This window comes from Diorhabda carinulata, chromosome 3 (genome assembly GCF_026250575.1).
Source record: "Diorhabda carinulata isolate Delta chromosome 3, icDioCari1.1, whole genome shotgun sequence".
Lineage (NCBI taxonomy): Eukaryota > Metazoa > Arthropoda > Insecta > Coleoptera > Chrysomelidae > Diorhabda > Diorhabda carinulata.
Window position 1 is genome coordinate 20,589,037 of NC_079462.1, and position 21,412 is coordinate 20,610,448.

Here is a 21,412-nt window from a genome sequence, read left to right on the forward strand (position 1 = left end):
AAATATGTACGCATGAGGACCCATAACTGGAATTACTTTTAAAAAATATTTAATTTCAAATTTTTGTACTCAACTGTAAATATGGCAGATAGCTTCTACTTAATTTTTTTCTTGACTTCTTCAATGTTGTTAAATTGGTATCTTTCCATGCCTCCTTTTATACGTGATAATAAGAAAAAATCACACGGGGTCAAGTCAGTTTTTAGCAGAAAACTGTTGATAGAAAATATTTCTTATCGCCGGAGTTTTGTCATGAAGGAAAATCTGATCTCCTATTTGCCATTTGATAATCACTATTTTACAATATTATTAACACTGCCAAATAAAATACTGGATACTTGCTTGGGCTTGGGGAAACAAACTCTTGACGTGAAAAAATCTAATCAGCATTGTTATCTTACAATAAAATGTGCTAAACAAAACTCCAAGATAACCTGCCACTAACTGACAGTTGACCAATTGTTACTCAATGGTTTATTAGCACAAGGTTTGCGGTCAATCGACATGTCACCATTTTTGAACAATTCAAATGACTTTTACACTTGAGTTTTTTCCATTATCTGTGTAAGGCGTTTACAACAGTTTCAGCAGCTATTTTACAGAAAAACAAAGTAGCGCTCACGAAATTATCAATGCAAATGAACGGAAAAAACTACCATAGACGACACTGAATTGGTGTTGAGCTGCGCTAACATCTGCTCCTGAAATGCTGTTCCGGTTATGAGTGGTGGATTCCATAGGTTATTTATTAAGATTTTCGTTGAAAAATAAAACTACAATGCACAAAGGTAATATATTATATTTGACTTAAATAGAGATAGAAATGGCAAACAACATAATCAAATCCAAATAACAAATATCAAAAATCCTCCTGTTTCCTATTGTGAGAATGTTTATAATTGTTATAATAATGATATTCTAGATAAGTTTTGATATTTGGATTTCAAAATTTTACTAATAGAGGGTATATTATGATAAATTATATCTATATATCTAACAGAAATAGTAAAAGAATGTAAATGATTTTTTTTTGACTAAGTAGACACACAGCCAATTCTAAATAATTTAGAACTATTTACATTTATTACAAAATAGCATACTTTTTGTTACACGAGCAAAGACATTATTGTGTTCCATTTATTTTAATTGAACCTCGTATACATATAAATCTAATTATATAGAAAATGGTTTTGAACTGTAAAAAAAAGATATTGTTGATGAAACTAGATGATAAATTTTGAAAATATTTTAAGTAAAATGTTGAAATTATATAAGTGTAATTTTGTGGATTAACCACATTCTTATTAACATTAATGATATTCAATACATCTATTAACAGTATCTAGTTGAACCAACAATGCCCACATATATAATATAAACAGAGCGAAGCAGCTGGTGTACGATTATATTTTTCAAATGATTGATAGTTTTTACAATATTATTTAAAATATACACACAAAACGGTTATGTCATCAATCATCTAATTGAAACATATTTATAAAGCTGTTATTAGAATAAAGCTAGACGAAGACATAATTTTTTCACGTATTGATGATGATGATTATTAGTCGATGTCAGTGTTAAAACTGATTGTTCACGTGTTAAAAATATTATAAGCTTCAGTAGTGGATTTAAAACCGCTTGACATGATGCAATGCAACGTGCAAGAAGTTGCATGGAATTTCTTGCAAGATCAAAATATTGAATAGACGAATATTTCGCATTTCTTGACATTAAGGCCGCTTGACATGAAGCAATCCAACGTGCAATATATACAAGACGCAATATTTCTATCAGTTGTTTCATGCAAGATCTCGCACTTGCAGCATTATCGGTTTTGTGCCATTTTTATTGCGCACAAGCTGCAATTCTAAGAAGAAATCTAGTTACTTTTGGCATAACAACCAACCAAAGGTCAGTCTTAGATCAGCTGACTTTCGTAAAACTAATTATTTCGACCTTGTCAATAAATATGACCAAAAACAAAATAAGGTTAAAGGTTACCACGAGGTCGAAACGATTAGTTTTACGAAAGTCAGCTGATCTAAGACTGACCTTTGGTTGGTTGTTATGCCAAAAGTAACTAGATTTCTTCTTAGAATTGCAGCTTGTGCGCAATAAAAATGGTACCATATCGATAATGTCGCAATTATGCGATCATACATGAAACAATCACCTGAACTTCATCTGCGCATGCTTTTGATCAAGAAATATTGCGACTTTCATTGGATTGCACGTTATATTGCATCATGTCAAGAGAACTTTACAAGAAATTGCATTGATTGCATCATATCAAGAGGCTTTTAATAGCAGGCAGATTTCAAGAGGCGGCAAATTTTGTTTACAATAAAAAGACAAGATTTGATGAAATTTTATCTCCGTTGCTGATTCTCATGAACCACTTCGTAAGTTTTCCATAGATGTACCAGAGAATTTCAAGTATTTGGAAGAAATAAACGCATAGAGAGAAAATATTAGAGAAATGGAAAGAAGACAACCAAAAATAGAAGATTTGATTAGACACCTGATGAAGATATTGGAATGGTTGCGTTTACTTCAGACTTAACACGTTTTTCGTTTCATAAATATTCGGTAAGAGGCCTATAACGGATTTAGCGAGAAATTGAGTTACTATCGGCTCTAAAAAGAGTATCAAGGATAATTTTGACTAATGTTTAATTTTATCCATTCAGAATCTGACTTCAGAACGCACTGGACAAGAGAGTTGAACCAAAAAACTATTTTTTCAATGATAGTATCAAAATCTGGAATAATGTTCTGGAGACTTTTAGGTAACAGTTTAAATACAAATCAGCGAAACAAGTAGAGGTTATGTTTTGTTGGTTTTGAAACTATCAGTAATTGTTTGCACATTCGCTGTGAGAGAAAAGTTAAGCTCGCCCAAGTTGTTTATGAACTTGTTCAAATCGATAGAATGGAAGAATAAAAGGTACATTTTTGAATCATTGATGGGAAGTTATAGGTGGAAGGGGCTATAAAATCATTGATACATGACCTGCACAAAAAGAGTGATTTCTAATTTGGTAAATGTAATTTTACTTTCAAGTAAAGTCCCTTATCATTGAGGGGAGAGTTTTTACTCTATTGGAAATCGACCTTAAGTCACCGTTAGTCAACTTCCGAGAGTTCTTACCGGCTGCAGAAAATGTATAAAACACAGTTTTCATTTATCTACGTATGATTAGGAGGGTCTCACTGTACAAGAATTGTCGAGTCACTTGACGACAGATTAACCGCATTGTATATTACATTTTTTATAACATTGAATGTAGATACTACATTTGGCGCTTTACTCTTCTAAAAACGGTGTGCGAATTCACTGTAATTAAAGCTGTATGTGAAAGATGAAAATTAATTATTATTTTAAAAGTAGGTACACGCTAAGGACTATTTTTTACGTATATATATATATAGTATATTGAATATGTATGACACACTTCATTTGGGAAAAATGGCAAAATGTCGTTAGACAATCGATAAGGAGTTTTGAGATATGACATGAGCTTAATTTGTTCCAAGGTTAAAAATTATAATAATTGTCGTAATTTTGATGTTACAGAAAGTTAGTTTAAAAATCATAAAAGTGAATCAAATGTAAGAATAATACATTTGATGATATATTTTCCGTTGATACTAAGAAATTAGTTGAGGGCTTTTCGAAAATGATGACGTGGTTAACCTGATCATGTTTTGAATTTGTACGAATCAAATAGCAAGAAAAAAATGCGCAATAATTTTTATTTAACACTTAATAGTATATTATTCACGAGGGTATAGTGAAGGTTATTATAACTCATTAAACGCGGGTTTAATATATATATACTTTATCCACGACTACGAAATATTTTTTTGTTGAAAAATTTTGTTATTAGAAACACTATTTTATTCTAACAAATATTTCATTGTTCATTAGAATATAGTACATAGTTATCGAAAATTTTATAATATCTTCAAAATAATCGACATAAAAATCTATGTATCAGTTTTTTTATGAGGCAACTTCAGCAGCTCCTCTAATTTCTGGTAGTGTTAACGAAAAGTTTTTTCATTTTTTATATCCTTTTTAGTTGATGTTTTAATATAATTTGCTATAAGATATCTAAACACTGAGAAATCTAAACATACAATAATGTTGACAGGTTTAAGTCAATCTTAAGTTGTTTTAAAAGGTACTACAAATGTCTCTAATAGCTACTACAAATGTCTCTAATAGCTCAATGTTAATGTTCCATGTATACAACTGTAGGTCACGGATTCAAGTCTAATTTAGGAACATTTACTTTTAATTTTTTTTTCATATGTACAGAACTGAATTGAGAATATTCAGTAGTGTTTTACATGCTAATATTATAAAAACCGATTTTTTGTATCAAAACCATATAATACAGCTAAAACATTGAAGCATTTGATAGCAGTGATTGATGATTACTTAATCACTGCCGTGATTATTGAGATAGAGCAAGCAGATGTACAATGTGTACAATGATGTACGATGTGTACATTATACAACAGTCGTGGATAAAATCTAGTATACAACTTTCTGACGTTTGACTTTAAATTCGTACGTCAAATGCAGTCACGTACTATGAATTGCAGTGGCTATTTGTAATAGTAATTTATATTTTCCAATTCTAAATTAAAAACTTTTCAAGGACTCAATAGTATTTTTAAGTAAAAAAATTTCGAAAATAATTTATTTTGTGTCGTAGTTTGGGTTAAACATTGCGGCCACTCTCATTTGGCCACACTGTCTCTATCAAGCCACTGTACTATTACGATTAGATTATTAGATTAGAACGCCATCTGGAATATAAGTACCGTTAAATGTAAAAAGCAACACATCAAAGCTAAACTTTGGGTAGCATTTTTTAGCGGATATCATTAAAGTGAATTGGTTTGATTAATCGGATAAAAAGTAATCGATACATGTAGCGAAAAAGATTAAGTTAGCAACTGTTGACTGATGTTTCAAGAAGTTTCATAATAAATTATTTAGATATTTATTCATAGTTGCATTGAAATTTATGACATAGAATCATCATTTATTAAAAGAGATCTAAGATTTGGATCTTTCAATGGCGAGAATATATCGATTACTTTATACGTTCTGCTTTCCTGCGCTTGACCTCTTTTATTTGGAAAAGACACAAAGTGTTCTATGAAAACCGACAAATATTATCTTTTTTTTTTAGCATCGATTCAAACTCCGTTTAAGAACCATAAGGTACCCCATTCCTTTAGTGTGTATCATTTCATGTTCAAAAGACTTTAGCATCAACAATTGATCATTAAAGATGGATGAATGTAATGAGAAAAGATACAGAGTGTTGGCGTAATTCCATGATTGTTATATTGTTTTCTAGCATCAATACAAACTCCGTTTAAGAACCATAAGGTACCCCATTCCTTTAGTGTGTATCATTTTATGTTCAAAAGACTTTAGCATCATAAATTGATCATTAAAGATGGATGAATGTAATATGAAAAGACACAGAGTGTTTTATTAAAATCCATGATTGTTATCATGTTTTCTAGCATCGATACAAACTCCGTTTAAGAACCATAAGGTACCCAATTCATTTAGTGTGTATCTTTTCATGTTCAATTGACTTAAGCACCACAACTTGATCATTAAAGATGGATTAAAGTGATAAGACACCGAGTGTTTTGTAAAAATCCACAATTATTATCTTCTTTTCTAACATCCATACAAATTCCTTCTCAGAACCCCAAGGTTGAAATTTGACGTCCTTCACATTTAACGCTACACCAATTTCAGATGACGTGATTGCATTTGACGCTGTTTAAGTGTCGAGCTTCAACATAAAATTGTAGCTAAAGATACTAACTTGGAAAATCTAATTTTGTAGGCTGACTTATAAGGTTGAAATTAGAATAGAAAATAGAGCGTGCGGTTCTTAAATAGCGATAAAAATCTATTTCTGGATCAGATGCGCAATCAGGTTATCTATCTGATCTAAGATCACAGTTTCCGAAAAGCCCTTCGTGCTCAAATTTACTGAGTTCTAATTATTTCGCCTTAGATAATTTGCATGTGTGAGTTAAGATATTTTGCCACATATTAAACATTTTAGATAACATTCTAAAAATTTTGAGACTAGATTCTTACATTCTTCATGTCGTTTTGTTTACATAGCCTCAATGAAATATGAATAGAAATTAAAAATTTTAAACAAACCGACACAAAAAACGAAAATTATATTAAATATTTAACATAAAAATATTTTAAAATTAAATCATATTTTTTTGTGTAATTACCAACAATTTTTTTATTGTTTTTTCATATTTGTGTCTTTTTAATTCTGGAATAGTTCATCCAATTTACTTGGTTTATTGTCTGCAGGTCCGTAGTCTATGACAACTCCTTCACTATTGGGTTGTAAGGCATCAGAATCAATTTGTAATTTCGCTTCTACTGGAGCGGCTACTAAACTTCCATGGGGTCCTTTTATCATATGTACAACATTCATTCCTAGAAAAAAAAAAGAAAAACATACAGAAAGCTCTAAGAAACAAATTTACTCCGTAATATACTTTCTATCGTCGTTTTTTGTAATTACAATAAAATATATTAAAAAAAGAAACAATACGGACAAAAATCATATAGTGACATGGACTGCTCTCCACCCTGTGATGTGATTCACTTAGTAATTAATTCAGGTCTCTCTGTCCGTGAAGCTGTTTTCGCCGAATTTGTAATACCTTGTAAATCTCTTAAGAAACACACTCAGTTGGTGAGGATTTTCTCTAAACAAAACTTCCCCAAATTTCATAACTTATATTCATATAATGATTGGTTTGATTTTTTTGACGATATTGACTATTTTGACTGCATTTCCTCTTCACTCTCGTAAAACTAATCATCACAAATCATGGACTACGGAAAGAACACGCACTTCATACAAGAATATGAGATCACTCTTGTATATTAAAAAGTTCAGAGACAAACCTCACATACTCAATTATATCAATAACTATTGATTATTGTATCGGAAAACTATCAAAACTATTACAACAATCTCTTCTCGAGAGCTGAAAATGCCTCGAAAGAAACTTGGTCTATTATCCATGATTTGAGAATCAAAACGCGTTCTCCAAACACTATTGACATCGACCCAGGCGAACTTAACAATTTTTTGTGAACGTTAGTCAGAATATTTGCTCTAAAATAGCTCCAACTTGTGATGCTCTTTCTTTTTTCGTTTCCTTTAAAAAGACTCAGTAACAGTCTCTTCCTTAGACCTGTAAATAGATTTGAGCTAGAGCAAACCATACTCAGCATTCAAAACAAAACTTTCTGCGGCAACGATGGATTATCAGCTAAGTTATTTTAGAATTTTCCAGAAGTGATGATTAACGTTTTATGTTCTCCAATATTTTAAAAAGGGGCTTTTCCCTAACTGTATAAAAACAGCTATAATTCCTCTGCATAATGGTGGTGAGAATAATAACACTAGTAACTATTGCCTTATTATATTATTACCAATCCTATCGAAGATAATTGAACGACTAATGAAAACATAAAATCTTAATAGCTGAACAATTTGGTTTCCTACCTAATAAATGAACTAATGACGCTATTTTTTTTGTTCTAAATGAAATATATACCTTACTTAACAATAAATTTAATACAGCTTCAGTTTTTTGTGATTTCGCTAAGGCCTTCGATTGTGTTGATCATAAAACTCTGATTAACAAACTAGAATATTATGGCATTCCCTTAAAACGGTTTGTATCTTACCTTGAATGTCAAAAACAATTGGTAAGAGCTAATGGCAAAGTTCCAAGTAAATTACCAGTTAGCAGTGGTGTACCTCAGGCTTCAGTTTTGGGCTCAGTTCTTTCTTTTGCTACTCATTAATGATGTCACAGACTTACGGATTAATGGTAAATTCACTTTATTCGCAGATGACTCTAGTGTAACCTAGTCCTTGTCTGACGTGAACGGTCTCTGTTTAAACACTGAGAAAAATTTAGCTTTATCCTATAAAGGGGCTTCTAAAACTAAACAGTGATTTGAAACGATTTTCAAATTCGAACAAGTTCCTTGTTCTACATATTGATGGTGCCCTTCAATGGTCTGTACATGTAAAAAACATGGAAAAAAACTTTTCATTTGCTTGTTTTGCGATTGAATCTTTGTGTGAACAGTTCAATTATCTTACTGCTTTAACAACTTAATTCTCGTTGTTCGAATCGCATAATCGGTATGGTTTGCCTTTCTGGGGGTTTTGTAGTTTGCACCCCTTCGAATCTATCTTCAAATTACAAAATAGAGCTATTCGTTACATATATGGTTTAAGTCGTGCGAATTCTATTTTAAAAAATACAAAATTCCAGCTCTCCCCGCTCTTTTTATTTTAGAATCTGTTTGTTTGGTTCGCAAACACTTTCACAACTTAACTGAATTTGAACATTTACTTAAGTGTATCCACTTCTGATTTTGTAAGAAAATCCATCATCTTCAGTGCCAAAAAATTATTCAATCAGCTACCTTCGGAATTAAAAATGGCAAATACCTTTAATAAGTTCCAAAGATTGACAAAGACATTTCTGCTTGAAAGACCTTATTCTGTGGCAAAAGTCTACAATTTACCATAGAATCAATAGAATAGTATAATTTAATTAAATTTGAAGTAAGATATTATATACGAGGATATGTTGAAAAATTCTTAGCCTACTATAGAAGCAAACAAAATTTTAATGTCAAAATATTTTATTACTCAACATATTCTCCTCTTAATTGGATGCATTTGTTACAGCGAAATGTTTCTTCTTGCTCTGCAAACCAGACCTTCACAGCTTTTATTACCTCCTCGTAGAATGGTCAGTAATGTCGAATAGTAATCTCCAGTTATTGTTCTAGCCTTATCCAACAAATCAATCATGATTACTTCATGGCAATCCTAAAAAACTGAAGCAAGAACTTTCCCAACAGATTTTTAGACACGTTCTTACGTTTTGGAGTACCAGAGTGTCGCCATTCCATCGATTGTTGCTTTGTTTCTGGATAGTAGAAATGTACCCAAGCCTCATCCATAGTAACAATTCGATTTAAGAAGCCTACATCGTTTTCAAATCGAGCACAGATCGAACGCGATGCTTTTACCCTTGCACGCTTTTGGTCAACATTCAAACATTTGGAGATCCATTTTGCAGCAATTTTTCTCATGTCCAAATTGACGTGAACTATATGATGAACGCGTTCGTGTGAAATATTCAGTGCTTCAGATATCCGTTTTAGCTCAATTCGACGGTCTGATAAAATCATGTCATGAACTGCATCAATATTTTCGGGGATGACACAGAAACTGGCCTTCCCGATCGGTCATCATTCTCAATGGAAACTTTACCTCTTTTGAAGCTTGCACTCCAATTTTTCACGGTCGCATACAAAGGACATTGTTCACCAAGGGTATTAGGCATATCTTCGTAAATCTGCTTACCTCTTAAACCTTTTAAATAGAGGTACTTGATGATGGCTCGATACTCCAATTTTTCGATTTTCACAATTTCGGTGGACATCTTTTTTCTTTTAATTTATTGCGTAACTCTGGTTTACTTTTTTGACGTAAAATTTTACACTGACACTTGTGCTGCTTTGTCGATAAAATTGTAAAATTTTCTAATGACAATAAAACTTATCTCTCTCTATATTAAAAGCAAAAACAATACTGACTCATTTAGTTACATGGACTTCTTTCCTTCTATTAGAACTAATGTTAACTAGTGAGGATTTCCGATACCTTACAACGGACATTCAATTTTTCAAAAAACGGGTCCAATTCATGCTTTTCAATATCAAAAATATTGAAACATTACTTTATGATTCTTTACTTGGGAATTAACAGTTGATCTTCATTTCATGGGAAGAAAGAAATCACTTCAGATATTTCTATCTTTGTAACATAATCCAAAACTATTTCTAAACAAAGCATTGAAAACGCAATGACTCTAATCCTTTGAGATATTTTGCCAGTTTCTAGACCAAAGTGGCAGTCTTTGTAACTCTAGTTATAGTCTAAGGTTCATGTGGTTCATTTTAAACAGTTTGTAAAGGGTATTTCCACCCAAAGCCCATCAAACTATTTATTTATAAATTACGAAATTGGTGGATGCTACAGAAAAAACTTGGTGTAAATAAATTGGCTGCTATGGGCAAACAAATTGGTATGTTTTGAAAACTGAAAGATCCCGAACTTGATAAGAATCATTCATTTCGTGGAAATCAACCACAGTTCCCGACAACAACATAAATAACAATTAGTGGAAGTAATTATCAAGAATCACTTGTTTATAACTTTGTTGTTGAAAATCCATGTTTCACACAAACAAGATCTTACTAAAGCATCTTTAATAGTACTAGGAACTAGTTTAAACTTGTTAATAATGACCTCAAGATATGAGGGTATGGAACGTACTAGTTGAAATGGATTTAGTATAAGTAATCAATGAGTTAACGATTAAGTCACTACATTTTCGCCACACCACGTAAAGATTTTTTTTGTTTGTTAAAGTAAACAAGTCGAATTATACGTATAAGGTGTGTGTGTACGACGCAAAACCATCTTGTTAAATATTAATTATACAGACAGGTCTAAATTTATAAATACGCTGCTCGACACAATCAACGACACACTCAAAAACATATAAATTAAATTTCGATGAAAAATCATACATATACACATATACATACATATATACACAATTTCACTTTGAAATCCAATTATTCATACAGATATATATCAATTCGAAGAAATACGAAGTATGAGTCTCTTTATCTAAACCTTCCAAGTTTACAGTTGTTACCCTATTCGCGAAGAAAAGAATGATCAAGATATTGATGTTCAACTATGGGCCTTTTTAGAGCAAAGAGAATAACTGGTTTTCTAGTGAGATCCTCGAATTTTTGTCTTCAATAAAAATTTGGGTAATGAAACCCGGATCTGCATGAATGGATTGTTCAATATATATTGCAAACACAATCTCATTAAAGCAGACTGAGCTTAAACTCTTTACTTTTTGTCCAAAGGCATGAGGATATGAGACATTCTAGTTTGAATAGATGCAGGGTGAGTAGTTGGTGCTATAAATATTAATCCAACTCAACTTGAAAAGGAATTATCGAAAATAGGAGATTATCATCTTATCCGAAAGATAAGCAGCCATTTTCGAAGTGCCTGGATAAAGCTAAATGAGCTACATATGAAGAATAAAGTTGTGTGGAGTAGAGAGAAACGAAATAACTTGTTAAAGTACAGAATAATAGAGATAACACCGGGAAAAGAATTTAGATAGTGATGAAAACAATTATTGCAACAATCTCAGGGGTAAAGACAGACGAAGATGCATCTAGGAAACTATAACTAGGGAAGATCTGTTAAATATATCAACTTAGGGCAGAACAATTCATTAATAGGTATTTTATCGGGGCATTAGTACCTCAGTGGACACCTGAGTATGCTAGGCTTCCAGAGAGTGCAACCAACGTGAAGATCCTGTTACGTAGAGGACGAAACATCTATCCAGTTTGATGTACTAGATCTTTGGCAGAGTCATCCCACATTCTGAACTTTCTAAGACGAGTAAAATTATTAGATCGGCTGTAAACACTGAGGATATCAAATTTCACTGCAAAATTGCGTCGCAATATACCTAACACCCTAATCACATACAATTTTAATTTAACGTATTTTTTATCATACGCCATATATATTGTAAATTCTAATGATTTTTTCACTTTGTCGTTGGATTCGGCAGCAAAAAATCAACAGAATATCAAGAAAATCCAGAAAATTATTATATAAATATAATGATAATGTGTTGTCAGTAGTTTTTGGATGGCAACCGAGTACCTATTTTGAACCTTGTTAGAAGCTTTCCTATTTATGTGAGGCAAGCTTATACTTCTTCCAATTTCTCTATATTCTCTGTTAGTTTTGAGATATGGTAACACTGATGTGAATATGTCAAAACTGACATTGCTATTATAGTTTGACATTTTTAATGGTGAACGTTCTCAGAGCGTGTTCTCCACCGTGTTTCGATGGTTTTCCGAATTCAATCGTGGTCGCGCTTCGTTACAGGATGAATTTTGTGAAGGTCGTTCAAAATCGATTAATGAGCCAGAAAACATCAATGCGGTATACTGATATTGCAAGCTTGTCATATGAAATACCGTGATATTGAGGCATACTTGGGTATCAGTTCCTCTCGCATACATTCAATATTGCACGAACATTTTGCTGTCAAAAAGATTTATTCCCGTTGGATACTGCATGATTTGATAATTGCTCATAAAGAAGCGCCAGTCAATTGGTGCAAATAAATATTGAAACAATTCAATCGCGATGATTCAAAAGACATATATAAGATCGTGACAGGCAATGAATCATGGATATATGCATACGAGCCCGAAACTAAACAACAATCAACTGTATTGTTCTTTCAAGACGAGCCAAATCCACTTCGAAGCAAATGGTCGCCTGTTTTTTCGGAATAATTGGACATTTCACCACTGTTTCATTAGAACAACGTAGAACGATCAATTCTGAATGGTACACCAACAAAGATGTTTTTGAACAGTTAAAATATCAAATTTATGGGTCATTTACAAAACTTAAGTAGCAACTCTCGTATATCTACTATTTTTTCGGTTAAGCCTTTCATAATCATTATTTTCATTTGTTCTTTATCCAGCAAAAACGTAATTTATACATCTAACTTTGAGTAGTATTGCTATTAAATATTTATATTTTTTTATATTCAACTTTAACTAAGTGGAACTCATTCTAAAACTAGGAACCAACATATTTTCCAAAAAAAGTTATACATTAATAATGTATGCATTAATTTTGGAGACCAGTAAAATAATAAATACATTAGATGATTTCCATTCGAATCGTGTCTATACATATTTATAGATATATAGATATTTATAACATTATAAATATACATAAGAAGCTTGCTAAAATTTATGGACTTGCAAATTTTCACGGACTTTTATCTATTAACACCGTTTTTGTTTGTCAGAAATTGTTAAGAACAAACGAGAAACGACATATAAATTAATAATACTTATTTTGTGGAAAGTTCAAGATTTAGAAAGGTTGTTATTCACCCCGAGGCCTGAGACTCATTATATTACTCTTTATTTGCTATAATTTGAAAATTAGTCAATTAACTAACCACCCATCCATATTTTTCCCTTTTATATCTTACTTCTAAGCTTTCCCAACCCAGAATGAAATTTTATTTTTCTAATCCTGCTGCAAAGATTCACCATAACTGCATTATCTATGGAATTCCTGGAAGTTCAATTAATATATTTTGTATTTAATCATTATTGAAAACTAGGCAACAAAATACTTTCTGCACAAACTGTCTCACCTCTGAAATCCTCAGACTGTTATCACTATGAAGAAAAGAACTTAATCAATTGTCATAGAGAAACTAAATTCAATTCAGGTTCATCAAACAAATGAAAAAAATCCAAATTAACTTTCGGTAACAGAAAAGTTACGTTTCGAGACAAAATAGGTGTTTCGCTTGTGGAGTTTATATAAACCGGAACCATTGTTGATGCAGCTGTTTATTTACGATATTTGCGGAAAGTCATTCGAAACAATTAAAGAAGAATTTTGACTTGTGGACCTGTGTTAAGCCATGACAACGATACAGTGCTGATAAAATCAAATGACTCCTCGATTAATTTCAATGGGACATTTTCGATCATTCGCCCAACAGTCTCGGCTAGCATCCTTTCTCCACAAGTGAAGACGTGGCTAAGAGGACAGCGCTTCCAAATCAACGAATATTCTCAATACAACGTCTATACTCAAATTCATTGGTGGCACATTTTTTGGATTGTAAAACTTGTACACAGATATGATAAATGTTCCAATGCTGTTGGTTATTACGTTAAAAAGTCTTCGATAGTTGATAAAAAACATTCTCGTATTTACCCAAAGTGAATCTTGTTCTTATTTACCAAACTAAAATGCAGAATTAACATATCTACATGTTTATTAGCATTGTAGTTCTTATTGATGCATTTCCTATAATTATGTTTATAAAGATAAAGAATTTTATTAAAATATACAGATATTAAAAATAGTTTCTGAACTTACCAATGAGTTCTTCTTCGCCAATATGATGATGGTTTTGATGCGATTTCAAGCCAGTCAATTCTCCAGATTTAATATCATGATGCTTCACTTCAGTACCAGGTACAACCACGATTTCGTTCGGATGTGTGCTAATTTCATCCGAATCAGTATCCTCATCACTTTCAGCTAAACAATTTATAATACATAATTATGATAATACTCATGCGTTTTATCTTAGTTGTCATAATAATGTTCCAAAATAGGTATCTGATATTGTTTATAAATAAAAATGTTTCAATATTTTGTCAATAAATATCATTCCAAACGACCAATGAAAAGAACAAAAGCGCCAATAAAGTAAATAATTATTATATGATAAGGTTAGTAGTTAATCTATTTTAACACTTTGTAATTCTAAGAAAAGTCTTAAAACGCCAGATTTTAACACCGATTATTGTATTCGCGAGCTACAAGTGCACTGATTTCATGTGCACACAAATCAGATTTAGCTTCGAACATCCCTGTGGACTGTAGAGATAATAGGTGATGAGGATTTACAAATCATCCTAGAAACTAAGAGTCATACATTAGTTCACTTGATTTGAGGATATATTATGATTATGTAAATCCATAGATGGATGTGTCCAAAGGAAACTCTTAAGTCATGGAAAAGTTTTAAGAGTTGAAAAGTGTGTTTCACAAAATAAGGGAGACAGATGGGCATACCAAAAAGTAAAATTTAAGAATTTGCTGATGAGTACCTGGCCTTGTCAAAACAAAATTTATAGATACAGGAATATTAATTATTTTATTTTACAAACACGTTTTAAATTGAAAATCAATACGTCTGTCCTCTTTCAAGATAAATTTTTCTATAACCAATTCATTAAAGTTTGTGATCTCTCGAATATTTTGTATAGATATTTTGAATAGATAAAATTATTAGTGAATCTATTTTCACACTTTGTACTTCTAAGAAAAGTCTTTAAATCTCTAATGCCAGATTTTGTCCACTCTAATGCTTAATACACAAGTTACTTTCTTCATATGTTTTTCTTTGTAAAATACGTTAATGTCACGTTTTGTCTTGACTTGTCTTAAAATATTTCGTGCTAATATCCATCATTTTTGCAAATTACCCATTTCAACACCGATTATTGTATTCGCGAGCTACAAGTGCACTGATTTCATGTGCACACAGATCAGAATTCACTTCGAACGTCCCTGTGGACTGCAGGGATGATGGGTACAAGGAATTGACCAATCAGATCCAATATTTCGAAGTGGATTGAAAAAAGCGACTGGCGCCGGGCAAAGTGAGTGGTTGGATTTCTCAGAAGTATTAACAGCAATCCTCATATAAACTGAAAATCATACATTAGGTTACTTAAAAGCGCAATAATTTTCACAATTGAACAGAGAAAACGATAAATGATTTGCAGTTGCTGTAGCTCAAAGGTTCATTTCAACGACGATGAATGTCTACTGTTAAAAAAAAGAAGTTAATTAAAAGAACAAACTAAAAACTTGGAAAAATATATAACTTAATTTAAACTTTACACATAGGGTTAAAAATTCCGAGTTGCTTTTGTATATTTCATAATTCAAGAAAAATGTTCTGTATTTATATTTTACCATTTACACGCTGTATGTAGTTGACTTGTTTCAGGAAATTACTAAGATTTCAAATAATTAAATTCAAGAAACGTTTCTAAACATAAACAAAAAGGTGTGGTATTAAGAGGAAAAACCCAATGAAAATAATACCTATAATTTTATATGTACTAATTTTCACGTGTGTTGTGAAAGTTAGAATGGAATTGTTACACAGAGAAGGCCGCGATTGATATTTACCATTTCAGAGTCCATTTTCTAGTTAATGATACAATATTAATATATTAATAAATGTTACATCCAAATCTCATTATTGTGTCACTTATTTACACTGATAAGATTAACAATACATTACTAATAGCTTTTAAGTGGTTTTTAATAATTGAAAATATCATCGAGAGACTTGCATATTGTTTTATCCCCATGCATTGAGACTGTAAGTTATTGAAACAACTATAGTATATTTTTATATATGAGAGAATAATAAATTTTATTACAGAATCGAAATATTTCATAAAAGTTTCAAAAATGTACTAGAGCTAATACAAGTTTTAAAGGTTTTATTAGCCTTTTATAAACGTAAGCTGTACAAAACCAAAAAGGTTTGGAGTGGTCAAAAACCCAGTCTAATAAAGATTATATAGCCGTATCAGAAGATCTGATGAATAGCTCTTTGCCAATAAAAGCTAGAAATTTTGTTTAATTCAGTTCAAAGAATATATTTTCGACTGAAAATACAATTTTGGGTTTTTCATATAGTAAGGAGGTCCAAGTCCATTATTAACAGTTTAGCTGCAATTTTCAAGGTGCAGTATGCAATCTATTGTGAATTGTAGTGTAATTATGAAAAGCTTGGAACGGCTGCGTAAACGTCAAAAAATCGGTCCTTTAAAAGTGGTTTTAATACGGGGACAGAGGAGCCCTTAATGGTATCGAACTGAACTGGAACCCTTCTGTGGTATCAGCTTCGGAACAATAGAAAAAGTATGAGACAGTCAAAGACTCTCCTGAGAAAATATAACCAGTTGATATCTGCTGAATGTACCATTTTAAATAAGAATAATCTACGAATACTAACATGAACCCTATCGGGGCACTGTCGCCTCAATGAACACCTGAAGACGCTAGACGTAGCAAATAACGCAGTCTGCAGATTTTGTTATATAGAGGATGAAACCTCTATCCACATTCTCTCTAAGTGTGAAACACTAAGAAACTCCAGGGCACTACACCTGGGAGCGTATAAAATAGAAGACATCCCACATTCTGGACTTTCTAAAAGGAATGGAATTAACAGATCAGCTGTTAAAACTGGGTTACCTAGGAAGAAACGATATTGCAGTATGGAAAACAAATTACATGTATTATATTTAGAAGAAACATAGATATATGAGGGAAATACACCAAACAAATTTTGGCAAGATGAAACTATTACAACTCGAAGACAAACTTTTTCAAATAATTCATCTACTGGTTTTAATTCACCAAAAGCAAAAGGGCGCAGGTTGGTAACAGTCCACATCTGCAATTCAAACGGTTTTGTTAACGGTGGTTTATTGACTTTTGAATAAACTGGTTCCGGTAACTATGCTGATGAATGCTGATGTTTTAAAAGAATGGTTCGAACAAATGATAAATCTTTTTCCTCAGAACTGTATAATAGTAATGGATAACCCAAGTTATCACTCGAGAGAGAGAAAGAGAAAATTTCCTACAATAAATTGGTTCAAAAAGATTTACACAGTTGGCTAAATTAAAAGAATATCTAGTTATCTAACTATCGAACTAAGCCCAATTAAACCGGTATAGGCACAAAGGGAGGAGTTTAAAGAAAAATTCTATTAAAATGAGTGATATTAAAAAGAAGAAGAGAAAATGTGGAAGTTGGATAATAATACTGATAAAATGATCAATCCACTCATAGAATATTTATAGCAACAGTTTATCTTCGGATTCCGATTCTGATTTGTGAAAAGTGAAATAAACATTAGTCTAAATGGGTGTATAATATACTGTAATATTAATATTTACCTTCCAAATCCTTGTGATTTTTTTTCGATAACCCCATTCCGATATGATTTCCTTTTAGACCGCTTGGATTACCTTCGAGTCCAAAAGTGGGCGGTAAATTGAGTTCATCTAAATCCTCTTCTATTTTTAAATTGTTATCTCTGTTTTGTTTCAAGAATAACTTATATAAATCCGAGCTATAAGTTCTCTCAATTTCATTTTGATGGCTTTCGAACCATTTCTTATACTTTTGCTTTTTAATATCGTTTTCGATATTCAGATTGGGATGGTAAGTATCATTTCTATCTAGAAGATCCGGAAGTTCTTCGCTGAAGGTTTTATTTCCATTTTTATCGATGGTAAAAAGATTTTGCGGCAATTCTACCGTACTGCCATCCGTAATTTCACAATCTTCTGTTCTCATAGTATCACAACTTTGACAAGAACATTTGGTAATAATTTGCACTCGTTTTTGGAGAACTTTGGGCGCGTCTAAATTCTCAATTAACTTCAGATTTACGTGGTAACATTTAATTTCAGAGGGTTGACAGCTATCGCAATACGGCCCGATGAACTCTCCCGGCTCTGCAGGTTGAGTTCTTGGTATGGAGTAACTATAACATGCACCAACACATACATTATTATCTATCGTTACTGATTCATAACCAGGTGCTGCTATAATTTGTTGGATCGGTGTTATTTGGCACCAAGAGTGTTTTTCAGGATAAAGGACTATATTGTGAACCTAAAGAACGTAAAACAAGCCATATAGAAATGGAAATTTGCTAGAAAAATTAATATTAAACTATAATTGGAACTGTACAGTTAGAAATAGTTCTTCTCTCTTTTATTGGATATTATTGGAAAATCGCTTTGGAAACAAAAGTGTGTAAGTGTAACCATTTATAAAAAAGTTGATTTGTAAGCATTTTGTGATATACTCAATACCATGATGGTACTTAGATTGTTGCCACATTTCTTATTTTTCTGTAGAAATATCTAATGAATTTTTATTTCAAAAACATTCTATTTTTTTATTTTTAGAATAATGCATTAACACTGAATATTTTTTGTGTCGTTCCATACACTTAATTTTAAAAGTAATTGCATTATCAATATGATATTTTGAGAAAAATTTCATAACAAAACCTTCTGTGAGTATGTTCTTCTTTTTCTTCTTCTATATTTTCTATAGGCAATTCTACCTGTTTCTTTCTTTTGTTGTGCTTTTAAGTTATATTATCGCTTCATCTTTTCGGTATTTGTCTATTGTATAAAAGGTGAACCACGTCTTTTAATCTAAATCTGTCAAAGGCTTTTGTCAAGTCAATTAAGCAAATGAACGCCGGTCGATTATATTCTAGAGCTTTCTCCGTTATTTGTCTAGTCACAAATACGAGGATGTGTTGATACCTAGTTAGCCTAGACCGGTTCTATGCATAAACAAAATATTATATATATAAGCGAACAATAACTTATTAAAAGTGTCAGTGTAAACTTTGACGTCAAATATCAAGTACCTGTATTTAAAAGGGTTAAGAGTTCAGCAGATTTACGAAGACATGCTTAATACCCATGGTGACCAATGTCCTTCGTATGCAACCGTGAAAAATTGGACTACAAGCTTCAAAAGAGAAAAATTTTCCATTTAAGATTATAACCGCTCGGTAAGGTCAGTTTCTGGTTCAATCCCCGAAAATATCGACGCAGTTCATGACATGATTTTATCAGACCGTCGAATTGGGCTAAAACAGATATCTGAAGCACTGAATATATTATACGAATGCTCAGTCATTTTTTAAAAGTTCATTTGCTATTTCATCACTGACTGTAGCCTTTCGGTTTTTTAGTTTTCTCCGAGATTCCTCCACTTCCTTTGTACTTATTCTGGTCTCTTCATCAGTTGTGATTTCTGGTGTGAGTTGGTTTTGTGAGTACAACATTTTAAGTAGTCTATCCACGTTTTTATTCCTATATGTTTTACTTCTACTATTTCTTTTATTTCTTGCCTCTGTTCTCTTATAAATCTCCACATTTCCTTTTGTAATCCGTAGAAGTCATGTTCTAGATCTTTTGAGAAGCGTTCCCAGTGGTTATTTTTAGTCATTCTGACGATCCTATGCGTCTCCTTGCGAATCCTCTTATAGTTCTCATATGAGGGTGGTGTTTTGTTTGTCATATATTCCAGGTACGCTTTTCTTTTATTTCCCTACAGAACCATAGCGTTTTCTTTTTGAGTTCTTTATTTTTGTCCACTATTTTCTCGCCGAGAGATTCCTTTGCGGCTTTTATAACATTAGTTTTTATTTTTATCTAGCACTTCTCTATTCCATCATCGTCCGTGATTCGATTGCTCTCGATTGCTTCCTTAAGTCTGCTTTCATAAAGGTACTTTGTTGAATCATCTTGTAGGCTTTCAACTCGTATTTTTGGGATGTATTCTAATGGTGTGTTCTTATTGTAAATTGTTTTCACCATTCTTATTTTTCCTATGATTAATTTCTGTTCACTTCCTACTTGTGCTGAAGTTACTGCTCTTACATCTAAATTTTGGAAGGGTGTATTTCTCTATTAGTTAGTATATACATAATCGATCATGAATGTATGTCCTCTTGTGTTTTCAAAGGTATATTTGTACTGGTCTTTATGTGGGAAAAATGTATTATTTATGCGTAATTCATTTGTATTGCATAGATCTATTAAAAGGTCCCCATTTTCATTCCTGACATCTTCGTTGAATCGTTATTTTATTCTTGGGATGATGTCCATGTGAGTGTGGTAAAATTCCTTGGCGAAGAAGTTTAATTGAATTTCAAAAATTAGGAAGTAGAAAAATGGTATCAAATGGAGACAAATCTTTTTAAAAATCGCCATTTCCTGTTATACTGGTATACTAACTTACTCACAATTGTGTTGGTTAGCGACCTCTGGCTCTTCTGTGGGATTTGTTACCTCATATAATCCTGGTCATCTGACTACATCGTCTATTTGACACCTCTATCTGATGACTCTACTCTTCTACATATCAGCGGATATATATTCTGTTATAATGATTAGATGAATTCTATTTGCTACAAATATGTCTGACCTCATATACATTCTGTATTTTCTCTACTCGCAAGCAATTTTTCGTTTTTCCATATTGGAAATGTCATGATATTATGGGGAGTGGTGTTGTCACTTGATCTTCCAGGAACCCAGCCCTTGTAATTTGTCATATTATACTACCACTACTACCACCGTTTACACTTGTAATTTTCTTGTGATTCTGCAACATTAGAACTGCGTCTTACAATTATTTTGCAAGATTATATTGAAATATCTTAATAGAACTCTATCAGACCTTTGTTCAACTGATACATCATGCTTCATTTAAGTTTGTCAAAATAATCATTTTCTTTCCGGAGAAACCAAAAACTTGACGAAAATGTAAATACTACCAACGTATGGAGTACAAAACCTCACAAAACAGAAGCCACCATTGAACATCAAATACTTAAAACTCATCGAGTTTCTACTATTTTATTTTGCAAATCAGAAAATATCTATTTGCAAATAACCAATAGAAGAACAAATTTTTCATATTGTATTTTCGATACATAGATATTATTAGCATCTGATTTGTTTGACATATATAC

General features: G+C 32.0%; 1 protein-coding gene across 3 annotated transcripts in view; it reads right to left on the reverse strand.

Moving 5' to 3' along the window:
• Positions 1-781: 781 nt before the first annotated feature.
• Positions 782-21,412, reverse strand: part of LOC130891631 (uncharacterized) — an 89,076-nt gene continuing 68,445 nt past the window's right edge. For 2 of the 3 annotated variants that reach the window (XM_057796474.1, XM_057796475.1), the window contains exons 3-5: positions 17,796-18,519; positions 14,172-14,336; positions 782-6,514 (exon numbers count right to left, since the gene is read on the reverse strand). In XM_057796474.1, the coding sequence (XP_057652457.1) occupies positions 6,339-6,514; positions 14,172-14,336; positions 17,796-18,519 (1,065 nt within the window). In that variant the 3' untranslated portion in view covers positions 782-6,338. The remainder of the gene's footprint in view (positions 6,515-14,171; positions 14,337-17,795; positions 18,520-21,412) is intronic. The other variant, XR_009058932.1, reaches the window with a different exon arrangement.